Source organism: Hypanus sabinus, chromosome 8 (assembly GCF_030144855.1).
Source record: "Hypanus sabinus isolate sHypSab1 chromosome 8, sHypSab1.hap1, whole genome shotgun sequence".
Classification (NCBI taxonomy): Eukaryota; Metazoa; Chordata; class Chondrichthyes; order Myliobatiformes; family Dasyatidae; genus Hypanus; species Hypanus sabinus.
Genome location: NC_082713.1, coordinates 27,848,854 through 27,860,979, shown reverse-complemented (window position 1 = coordinate 27,860,979; position 12,126 = coordinate 27,848,854). Strand labels below are relative to the sequence as shown.

Below are 12,126 nucleotides of genomic sequence, written 5' to 3'. Positions count from 1 at the left end.
TCTTCAACCTGGCACCACAGCCCCATCTCCAAAACCCAGTGCTTAAGCTGGAAACATTTAAGTATATGTTCCTCCCTGGGAGCATCCACCACTTCCACAGGTACAGGATTCAAGTTCCACTTGGCTGAACTGCCCTCTGATGCATCAACTTTATAGATAACTGAGTAGAAATCAGATGCCCACTAGCCATTTTCCTGCCTTCTGCCAGTAACCCTTTCCCCACTTTATATCTAATGCCAGTGTCGAGTTACAGTGGCTCCACTTGCCATTGCCCTGACCTCACTCACTGAAGTCTCCACCCTCAGCAGCACTGAGCTCAAACCGTACTGTGTTCTTGTACACTTGTTAAGTCAACGGACTTGAATTAATTGGCAGCAGATATTGGGCAAGGATAGGAAGGGATTATTGGAAGGAGTGAACTGGGATTGCATCTTAAGAAAGATGAGATCACGATTGAATGCAGCAACATTCTTTGCTCTGAATACACCTGTTGTTCTGTTTACCCTGATTAGTCCATGGTGTGTGAAACCAAAACACCCAGACCGGCAGGGTTTCAGATTGGAAACTCTTCGCTAATTATTTGGGTTTCCCTGGGCTACAGTCAGAGCTACGGAGAGATCAGCCATGGGTCTACCTGGCTGACCAATACCATGGTCACTTGGTGAACACGCAACCTGTGTGAGATCACTGTACCTTCTCCAATATATACCTGGGCTGCGCTTTTCTCTAAATTACCTTTACCAGCATGCTGCCTGGATTGGAGAGCGTGCCTTATAGGTTGACTGAGCTGGGACTTTGCTCTTTGAGCAAAGGAGGATGAGAAGTGACTTGATGGAGATTGACAAAATGATAAAGAGGCACTGATCATCTGGAGACTTTTTTCCAAGGTGGAAATGGCCAATATGAGGGGCATAATTTTAAGGTGATTGGAGGGAAGTATAGGGGCGTGTCGGAGGTAGTTTTTTTTTACACAGTGGTGGGTGCATGGAAAGCACAGCCAGGGGTGGTGGTAGAGACAAATACATTAGGGGCATTTATGAGACTCTTGGATATGCATGTGGTTGATTGAAAAAGGGAAGCTTATGTGGAAGGGAAGGGTTAGATTGATCTTGAAGTATGTTAAAGGTCAGTGCAACATTGTGGGCCGAATGGCCTGTAACGTTCAACATTCTTGAAGAGGAGGACTTTGAATCCTTAATGGAGCCCAAAGTCACCAACTTCCAGAGAAAGGAAATCATGATTTCAGCAGGGATATTTTTTGGGATTTTCCCATACAATTTGGAATGCATATTATATGCATATATTATTAGAGATTTATTTTTTTTAAAAGCCTATCACTGATGTCACCGTTGACCCATGTCTGAGTCGAGTGATGATCAGGCAAATTTTGACTAATTTAAAACTCAGATTTTATTGTATAAACGTAAATAACAATGTAAACTAGAAAGTTTGTTATAATTGACTCTGGGTCAATGATTTAGGTTCCTGAATGTTAGTGATCTTTTTGTACCAGTCTTCACCTAGATTCCTACTCCAACTTGTAATAGCAAAATGGGGGATCCACTGTTGGCCAAACAGTTGATCCTGTTTCTCCCTCCACCGCTCATGGAGGTCTTCCTTGCAATCTTTAGTCTCCAGAGATGTCACTGTTCTACACCTGCCCATTATTATTCACTGTCATGTTTTCCTGTTGGTTCTGTATCTGGCTAGCCTGTTGTCCACTTCCCGTTGGCTCTGATCTAATGAGGCATGACCTGATTGCTCTTCTCCCAAATAAGGACTTGCCTCTGATCTTCATCCCTTGCTTCTCCTTGAGTCAGGTCATTTTACAGTCAGCTCAAGACAGACCCTGGGCTTGGGTGACTTAATAACAGACTGTTCTTCCACAAGTCTGCAGCGGGTGATCGGTAGGGGCTTTATGTTCACTTTCAATTGCTCTGACCGAACCTTCCCTGAGCAAGAACCAATTCAGGAAGAAGTTCACAAAATGGTGGCCGTTCCTTCCACCACATGGTGGCAACAACAAAGACATTTTGTTTTATCTCATCCCACTGTCCCTGATGCATTCCAATTAGCTGTTTTGTCGGGTTTTAATTCCAAGATTGAAATCTTGATTGAAATCTCAAGGTAATTTGTCACCAATGACATTGGTACTTGCTAGTTGGGGTTTATTATTGCCATATTTGATTGGTCAGGGCATGAAGGGGCACAGGGAGAAGGCAGGAAGTTGAAGTGGAGAGGAAAATTGGATCAGCTATGTTGAAATGGCAAAGCAAACTCGATGGGCTAATTCTGCTCCTATATCTTATGGTCTTATTTTCCAAGATACAGTGGAAAAGTCTGTCTTACATGAAGTTTATATAGACGAAATCATTGCATGAGCTAGAACAGGGTGCCATGATAACATAGCAGTTAGCCTGACAATCTCACTGGAGTTCTCGGTTTGGAGTTCAATTCCAGCACTATCCATGAGGAGTTTTTGTGTTCTGTCCGTGACTGCGTAGGTTTCCTCTGGGCACTCCAGATTCCTCTCACAGTCCAGTTAGTCATTGTAAATTGCCCTGTGATCCGGCTGGCGTTAAATGGGTGGGTTGCTGGTTCACTGGGTGAAGGTCCTGTTCTGCACTGTATTTCTAAGTATAGTAAAACAATAATAATGCAGAATAAGGACACTGGAAAAAGTGCAGATAAATGATAAAGTGCAAGATCATAATAAGGTAGATGGTGTACCCACGAGTCAGACTGCAGAGACATGAAATCATGTTTAGAAATTCAGCAGCCGGTCAGCACACAGCAAACTGTAATCCGATGGAGACCAGACAATTTACTCCTAGTGAGGTCAGTTTGAGGGTAAATGACAGCCAGGACAGTGGGCAAACCTCTGCTGCCCTAATTTACAGTGGTGTGAATGGATGTTTTAAAACGTATCAGCCTAAAGGAGTGGACAGGGCTGCAGTGTGATGTCTCACCTGGGCAATGATGGCATTTTAGCAGCACTGCAGTGGAGTGCCATCCTAAAGTTTTGTGCTTTGGCCAGTGGAATGAGACATGAATTTCTATTCATTTAAGAAGTGAGAACCACCAGTTAAATTGTAGCACAGTCTATTGTGGGGTAATTACTTCAACCTTGTAATGAAGTATTTGAAGAGATTCCTTTCAAAGGCTGTCAATGTCCTGAGGCTCAGCTAGTCTGAGGCTTGATATCATTTGACAGCCTGCAAGAGATAACTGTGTGCATTTCCCCTTAGCACTTCTGTTGTGTCAGTCCATCGTGATGTAATCTTTCATAACTTGAACTAATTCTAGGATACTGTAACTGTTTATCTTTTTAGATCGAAAGAAAGACTTAGTAAAGCTACAAGCTGGAGAATATGTGTCTTTGGGCAAAGTTGAGTCCACCCTGAAGAGCTGTTCACTCATTGATAATATATGCGCATACGCAAACAGGTAGGTCAGATTTCTGTCACAATCCAGTAACTATATGGATTATAATCTGCTGTAACAATATTGGAAGCTTTGTTTTCATTCAGCAGTTGGCTACAGTTTTTCCATAAAGTGCTTGTATTTTAGAAAATTGGTTCATATTAAACAGAATCAGTAGGTTAATTATGATATGATAATATTAATTGGTAAATTATTAAATAATCATTCATTCATCTTGTGAGCGGATTTGAACTCCATATCTAAGAAAGGATATTGGACCGGGTCTAAAGTAGGTTGACAAGAATGATTCCAGGAATGAAAGGGTTAATGTAGGAGGAGTGTTTGCACACTCTGGGCCTGTATTCACTGGAGCTTAGAAGAGTGGGAGGTGGGGGATCTCATTGAAACCAGCCGAATATTGAAAGATCTAGAAGTTTGGGTAGAGAGGATGTATCAGTAGTGAGAGAGAATAGGACAAGAGGGCACGACCTCAGTCTTCGAGTAGAAGCCCCCCCCCCCCCTTTAGAACAGAGATGAGGAGGAATTTCTTTAGCCAGAAGGTGGTGAATCTGTGGAATTCATTGCCACAGATGGCTGTACAGGCCTAGTCATGGGGCATACTTAAAGCAGAAGCTATTAAGTACTTAACTACTAAGGACATCAAAGTTATGGGGAAAAGGCAGGAGGAAAATAAATCAGCCATGATCAAGCAGAACAGGCTCAATGGTCCAAATGGTCTTATCCTGTTCCTATGTCTTATAGTCTTATGAATGTTGCTATCTTATCTCACTGGAAGCATACCTACCGCTCTGTATAAAAAGAAGTATGCAACTTGTCTCCCCTTTCACCTTTACTCCTATCCCCTCTAGTGTTTGATAGCTCCATTCCTGGAAAGTGATTCTGATTATCATCCCCATTTAGCCCTTGCATAATTTTATACATTTCCATCAGGACACCCTTCAGCCTCCAGTGCTTGGGGAACATATTGCAACGTTGTCCAATCTCTTGTAGCTGGTACTCGCTGATCCAGGAAATATCGTAGCAAATCTCTTCTGAGTCCTCTCCAAAGCCTCCAGGTCCTCCCAGACTAACCAGGAAATTAATTCCAGTAAAAATGCAAAAAAAACACACACACAAAATTCTGCTGGAAATCTAAAGCAACGCTTATGGAAAGGAATAAATACTTGACTTTTTGAGCTGACATGATTCTTCAGGACTAGAAAGGAGGACGGGAGACGCCAGAATAAAAAGGTGGGGGAGGGGAAGGAGGATAACTAGAAGGTGATCGGTGAAGCCAGGGGGGTGGGAAAGGTAAAGGGCTGAAGAGGAAGGAATCTGATAGGAGAGGAGAGTGGACGATTGGAAAAAGGGAATGAGGAGGGGACCAAGGGGGAGATGACAAGCAGAAAAGGTAAGAGGCCAGAGTGAAAATAGAAGAGGGGAGGGTTTCTTTTTACTGTAAGGACAAATCGATACTCATGCCTTCAGGTTGGAGGCTACCCAGGTGAAATACAAGGTGTCGCTCCCCCACCATGCGGGTGGCCTCAGCAAGAGGCGCCTTGGAGTGGCATTGCAAATATTACTGGGAGGTGGTGGTGCAATGAAGGGAAGATAATGGCAGATTTTAAATGGAAAGAAGGTATGGATTACTTACGGTTCTGGATATGGAGAGAGTAATAAGAAATTATCAACATTGCTTAAGCTGTGAGAGTTGACATACTTGGATTCCAAAGAAAAGCTGTTTATTTAATGGAGTAGACATTTGGAGAAAGTGATCGAGGAGGAAGCGAAACTGTTTCATAGGATAATCATCAAAGAATTGAGCATCCAGACAGCAGACAATTTCAGCATTGATGCCTGGCTGAGAGAAGTCACAGGGAGAAACAGCATGCAAACTCGCCAAGTCTATATTGACCAGTGACCACAAAACGACACTGACCCTTCGTTTAACCTCTTGTTTTCCTTAACATTCCCATCAACTCCCCCCCCCCCCCCCCCCAATCTCCTACCACTCACCCAGGGACAATTTAAAGTGGTCATTTAATTTGCCAACCTGCACAAGGAGGAAGCTAGAGCACCTAGAGGAATCACACACAGTCACAGGGAAAACTTGCAAACTCCTCACAGATACCACCAGACACCGGATTCAAAACCGTTCAGTGGTGCTGTGAGGCACCACAGACCTGGCATCAGAGTTGCACAATTGTGTGCTACCTGTGAGTGCCGGATGGACATTTAGGGAGGGAATTCCAGGATTTGGTACCAAGGTAATTGAAGGCACAGCCATTGTTGGGGATTTCTATATTTGTGCTGGAGTCCAGAAATCTGTAGCACATTAGCTGGGAAATACCAATGGTTTTCAGCAACTTCCAGCCTTATGGTCCCCATAAACCACTGGAGTGTAACCTATTTGCCTACATCTTGTGGAAAATTTTAAAACTGTGGATGCTGGAAATCTGAAATAAAATCAGAAAATACGTTGGGTGAGAGGGTGTCTGTGAAAAGAGAAGCAGATCTAGCCCTTGTGTTAAAAAAACATGAAAATGTGGTTTGTCCTTTAGAGTCATAGAATAGAAAAGTACAGCAAAGAAAATGCCCTTCAGCCCATCTAGTTATGCCAAACCATTTAAAATGCCTATACCCATTAACCTGCACTTAGACCATAGCCCTCCATACCCCTACCATCCATGTACCTATCCAAACTTCTCTTAAGCGTTGAAATCGAGCTCCCATGTACCACTCGAGCTGACAGCTCGTTCCACACTTCCACAGCCCTCTGAACCATGGATACAGAACTAATGTCTCTTGGTTTGATTTCATTAACAAAGATGCTCTAACTTTTTACCCGTAATGTGGATATTACAGCTTTTGCAAAGGTCTTAAAAGATTGTGGGTAGTAATCACACATCACAGAATTTGTGTTGGAGCCGCCCGTTATGTACGGGGGTCTAAGTCAAGTGTAGAAGACCATGTGGTCATTTGCACCCTCACTACACCTATGATGATGCAGGTAATTAGAAGAACAGAATGGGATGGCTGGTGACTCATGCGAGTTGTTTTCAGCTACCACCATCTATATCATCACACCGGAGGTAGTTTTTACACCTGGTTGCCTATTTTAGTAATGTTAACGGAAGCCTGCAAGGGGTGATTCAAAGCAGATGAATTCCCATTACCAGTTACTGGAAGAAACGTTTAACAATCTCAGGGTGCAGGACGTCATATTCTTACTAGTTGATGGAAGTATTGGGAAGTTGTTAAACTTCCAGTGACTACATGGGAATGTAGCAGAGTACAGCTCTGGAACAGGACCTGTGGCCCATTCTAGAAGTATTGACCATGATGCCAGTCTAAACTAATTCTGTCTGCCTGCATGTGGTCCTTGTCTCTGTCTATTCTATGTGATGGAGCCTTGCCATTAACCAAAAGGTCCTTGAACCCCAGGTTGGGAACCCCTGCTCTAGTCCCTGCCTGTTTGTGTCTAAGTGCTATTAACTATTGCAATCCTATCTACTTCCAACACACTCCCCTTGCACCGTTTCAGCCACCTACCACTCTTGGAGAGCATAAAGCGGGAGAAGTGTTAAGTGCTGCAGAATAGGGATTCTGGTTTCTAACCTTATCGGCGAACTTTAAACCACATTTGTGCTTCCTTTACAGTGAGCAGTCCTATGTGATCAGTTTTGTGGTGCCCAATCAGAAGAAACTGACTGCTCTCGCTGAGCAGAAACAAATTCAGGGAACTTGGGAGGAAATTTGCAATGACAGCAAGATGGAGGCGGAGGTTCTAAGGGAGATCAAAGAGGCATCAGCTTCCAGTGAGTACTGAGGTCGCTGGACTCGCATTCAGTATAGAAACTCCAGTACTGACTATTGTTGTCCAGCGCTTTCTAATTAGAATATTCAGTCTATGTATCATATTAAGCAACTCCAAATGTGCAGAAATATTTGTTCCACTTGTTTGGTCATCAGGTGTTTCTCTTAAGGTATAACAGGCAACACCAACATGGCTATGTAACCTGAGTTTAGTGCCACCATCTGCAAAGTAATTAGGATAGTGAAGGGGCTGCTGCTCAAGTTCTGGTTGTACTTTAACCCCCGTGTTCCTGATCTACGGTCACCCGATGTGGAGTGGGTCACTTGAGGGAGCTTCTGATGAATTTGCTCCTGGGCCTGGCCAAGCTGGCTATTCATGGGTCCAAGTGATGGCAATTGGGTACTCTGCCCCAGCTGATTGCCAGTTCCTCTTCCAGGGCTACATCCTTGCCTCGGTGCCCCTGGAGAAGGAGCATGTGGTCTCTATGGGCACAATAGGATGTTTTCAGGTACAGTGGGCCCTTTAAGAACTCGAGTGTGCTGAAGATGTTAGGTCAATTCTCAATTTGAAACTGAATATTTTATAGTGTTTTGTTTAAAAAATTGTTTAAAAAAAACAATAGGGGATATCAATTAGATCAAAATTAAGGTGGCCACTTGATGGCCTTTTGGAGCATTGGGATTGCAAGTTAGAGCCATGCCAAGAAAATAGCAAGCAAAAATCAACTTTATTCGCTCCATGCACTTGCGTGTATTAGAAACTTCTTGTGGTGTATTGGCGCGACATGCAAAAAAAAAACTTCAGCAATTATAAAGAATTATGTTTTTAAAAAAAGCTGGAGGTTAAAGTTTGGATGTAGAATAAAATATGCAAAAATACATAAATACCAGCAAGTATTTACGGTGTAAACAGTGTTACAAAAAGTGGTTTGAAGTGCCTTGCTGTGCAATGCAGTGACTGATCTAATCGATGGGGGTGTGGGGTGCTAACTCGATTGGTAGTTCAGATTAACTTCCTGAGGGAAGAAACATTTAAGATAGTGTGACATTTTGTTTTAATTGGCCTATAGCAAGAAAGGGAGGACATGAACACAGTTGATATTGTTCCCAGTTACTCATAAGTTATTTCAAGGCGGTTAAGAGAAATGTGATCAGTTGTCAGCCTACCCTTGCTGCAAGAACAAACTTGCCATTGCTAGTTATAGGGAGGGAATTAGGAAGATGGTGAATTAAACTCCACGGGTAGGTGCCCAGTGGAAAGAACACACACATGTTGATGTTGCTGATTTTGTGCACTCTGGCAACAGGTAAACTGGAGAAGTTTGAAGTCCCCATCAAGGTGCGTTTGAGCCCAGAGCCATGGACACCAGAAACGGGGCTGGTAACAGATGCCTTCAAGCTCAAGCGGAAGGAACTGAAGAACCACTACCTCAATGACATTGAGAGGATGTACGGAGGGAAATAGACCCTTATAACCCCTGGATAATATTTTCCTGGTGCCTGCGGCATAGTGTACCTATAAATTAAATGTCAGTGAATGAGTGACTCACTTTAAACATAAATTGATGAACCAAAAGAAGAATGTTCTGCTTCATGATTATTCTCCAATGTACTCAATCTTACTTGAAAAGAATCAAATTGATATGTAAGATTGTACCATCTACCTGCCTTCTGCTAGTGACCATTGTCCTTTTGCATGTTGGCTTTTTGAACTATTGTTGTTTTTTTTTTACCCCACTTTTGTCGTTAAATAAGGACCACTGGTTATATCAGTATGTACAAGGGGTAGAGGCAAGGGTTGAGTTTATCATTGGTGTAAGTAATCATTCTTTGTTAAAACAAGACCTCTTAAAAGAGAAAAAGGATACTTCTACTGACCTTGATCTTCAAGTCCCCTAGTCAGGTGATGTCATCACAGTTTTTTGTTTGATGCGATGTTTGCACTATAACTATTTTGTATTTGTATTAAACGTTACAGGAAAACGAAATCCCAAAAACATAGTTGTTACTATTCATAGCAGTCTACTTCATTTAATGCCGTGATCAGAGGCAGATTTCACTTTCTTGGCGGATTTCACTTTCTTAAAAAACAGGGACCCAGATAAATTTATTGGCAAATAGTTTCTTTATGATTATTCTGGTTAAGTATTTTATAATCCTGCAATCGCTGACCTCCCATTTCATCTGGCTGATTGTTCTTCAACTGCTGTGATACCTCCTGTCCTTTTGCATCTGAAGAATCTTTCTGGCCTTCAGAAAGCCTGGTATGATCAATCTGGGACCTAATATGTTGAATACACAAGTGACATTCCAACAAATATGGTGCTGAGCAATCCCTGAGTTTAGTGCATTGCCTAAACTTCAAACTTTGTTCAGAAAATGTTATTTCAACCACAATTGTTTGTTTTATAAATGTGCTTTGCACCAATTCACCACAAAATGAATTGCTGCAAAGCCTGTTTTATATAAAAAAAACATTTTTATAAATGTTTTGTACCAATTCACTTAGTGATGAATTACTAGGAAATAAATAGTTGGGAGCTGGTGGACAGAGAACTCTGCATATACACTGGGGGGGGGGGGGGCTCTGTGTGTGTGTGTTTTTGCACATCACCTGCTTCCACCTCACATAGCCTACTCTCCCAACCTCAGTCCCCACTCAAAGTTGCTGCAAGCAGTACACAGGTCAGCAGATGACATGCTTGGAGCATTATCCAAGGGCAAGCCCGCCACTTAAGGAGAAGTGGGGAAAGCCCCTCACCCCTTGTAGTTAACCCATTTCATTATACAGTTCAGTTGTCTCTAGTAATATGCAAATGACACTTGTGAAATAAATCTTCACTGTTGCATCTGACTGGCTTCTTGGCAGCTAGAACTTCCCCAAAGCCCTACTGTACTGTGAATTTTGCCCCATTTGTTCCCGTCCATGTGAGATGAGATTCCTAGGATTCCTAGTCCTCTTGTTCCAAACAAATATGAACTACTCAGTCATTTGCAGGAGCACTGCATTGGTTTAGTAGCCAAAAATACTCTGTTTGTTAATACTGGGGAATGAATCAAGCACAGCTGCCAGCAATTTTCCTGTGATAGATTTGCAAAAAAGGATATGGAAAGGGGGGAAAGCCTGGATGCAAAGTGGGTTTTATCAGTTCCATAAGACATGTGTTTTACAAACATTCTGTTTGCTTTCTGACTTTGCACAGCATTTTTGAAAGACTACTGCCAGTATATGATCTTATATACTCTTGTATATAATTCTCTGTTTGTGTTAGATCTAGTTCATTAGCAGCAGGTTTTCATTGAGGTTATTCCAGAGACAATTCATGCCAAAAATGAAGTATCTGGCTTCCATTTAATGAGCCAATTGGTGAGTTGCATTTATAAATATCAATTGAGCCCTCTATAAAATTTGCCCATTCAGTTTCAGTTTGCTCATCAGTGAATGTAGCACTTAACACCCGCAAACCCCCCCCCCCAACACTTAAGAATATTATAGTGAGTAGTAGATGTAAAACATTTAATGCAATATAAATGTTAGACATTTATAATCGCACATTGGAATAAAACCGGTCAGGGACTAGTATAATCAACAGGACTTCAATGTTTTTTAATATATTTCCAGGTAAAAAAATAAAGTATTTGAGGGTGTATCTTTCTGAAAGACAATTCTTTAGAGCTGTATTCTAAACATTCTTATATAGTCTACTTCAAAAGTGTTTTGTGGTGAATCATTTACTGTAAACTGCTGTACATGTGAATAGTCCTTTATTTAATGTCTGTAAATGGGAGGATGAGGTAGACAGTTCATTGTGATGTTGTATTGAATGTTTTGAGGTTTCTGGTTTTAAACTGCTCCTTGTGTTGCATTTTCAAGCTGGCTGTTACATTACACGAGAATCTTTGGGTTGGGAAGCAAAATAAGACGTTGGTTTTTGAATGTTGTTCGGTGATCCCGGCGAGTGATGTTCCAGGCAGCTGTGATCTCAGCTCTGATATTTTTCCCAGCAGTTATATTGACTGTTGATCCTGAGAGTGTGTTGCCAGAATTGTGACACCATACCTCGGCCTTCATCACTGCCTCTGGCAAAGAGTCAAGAGGCCGGAGATGATATCAAGTTGAGTGATGTCTTCAAATAGGCTGTGATCTATGAAGCCATTTGATAGTATTGAAACATCAATTCACTGGAAAGTCACCATATTCTGTTCCTATGAGTTATGGTTGGTCTTAATGTTTCCAGAGAGGAAAGAAAAATAATTTCCTTGTTGGTTTTTAGACCATAAAATACCATTTTCCAGTGGATAATTTTCAAATATTTGATGGGATGAAATGTTACTGTTACATTATCTGTTTTTTAAAAGAAAAAAAAACACAGAAGATTGTTGGTACAGATGTGCAGGCGGTGATTTCAAATTAACAGGAGACTGTCAGCTCCAATTCTAGACTGTAGTTGAAGCTATCTTTGCATTGCATCAGCACTTTCATCACTGATATTTAATGGAGCCATTCCATTCTTAAACTTATTTAGACAGCATTTTTTTGGAAGACCTGTTTAGGAAAAATGTCCTTTATATAACGTCCCTTTTCTATAACAATTATGGAATTCATTTGGTCTCCAACTTATTGCCCCAGTTTCCCATGTTTTTCAATTCCACCAGGATTGGGAGGGATTGTGAAGAAGAGGTTTGTGCTGCTCGGAAGAAACTCCTGCAGAAATTAACTGAACTGAAATAAGACAACGGGGTTTGATAGTTTTGGGCCACAGCCTCTAGGTGTCTGCTTGGGGAAAATAACAAGTTTCAGAGGGGCTTCTGGTGTTTGCAGTGAAATCTAATGAATAGGAACAGCAGCTGGTACTGCCCACTTGCAGTCATAACCCAGGTTCAGAC

At 41.8% G+C, this 12,126-nt stretch overlaps 1 protein-coding gene across 7 annotated transcripts in view; it reads left to right on the top strand.

The window, feature by feature from the left end:
- acsl4a (acyl-CoA synthetase long chain family member 4a) overlaps nt 1-9,305 on the top strand; it is a 78,726-nt gene extending 69,421 nt beyond the window's left edge. For all 7 annotated transcript variants that reach the window (XM_059976868.1, XM_059976864.1, XM_059976865.1 and 4 more), the window contains 3 exons: nt 3,333-3,447; nt 7,084-7,241; nt 8,547-9,305. In XM_059976868.1, coding sequence (XP_059832851.1) covers nt 3,333-3,447; nt 7,084-7,241; nt 8,547-8,704 — 431 coding nt within the window. In that variant the 3' untranslated portion in view covers nt 8,705-9,305. The remainder of the gene's footprint in view (nt 1-3,332; nt 3,448-7,083; nt 7,242-8,546) is intronic.
- Nucleotides 9,306-12,126: the final 2,821 nt, after the last annotated feature.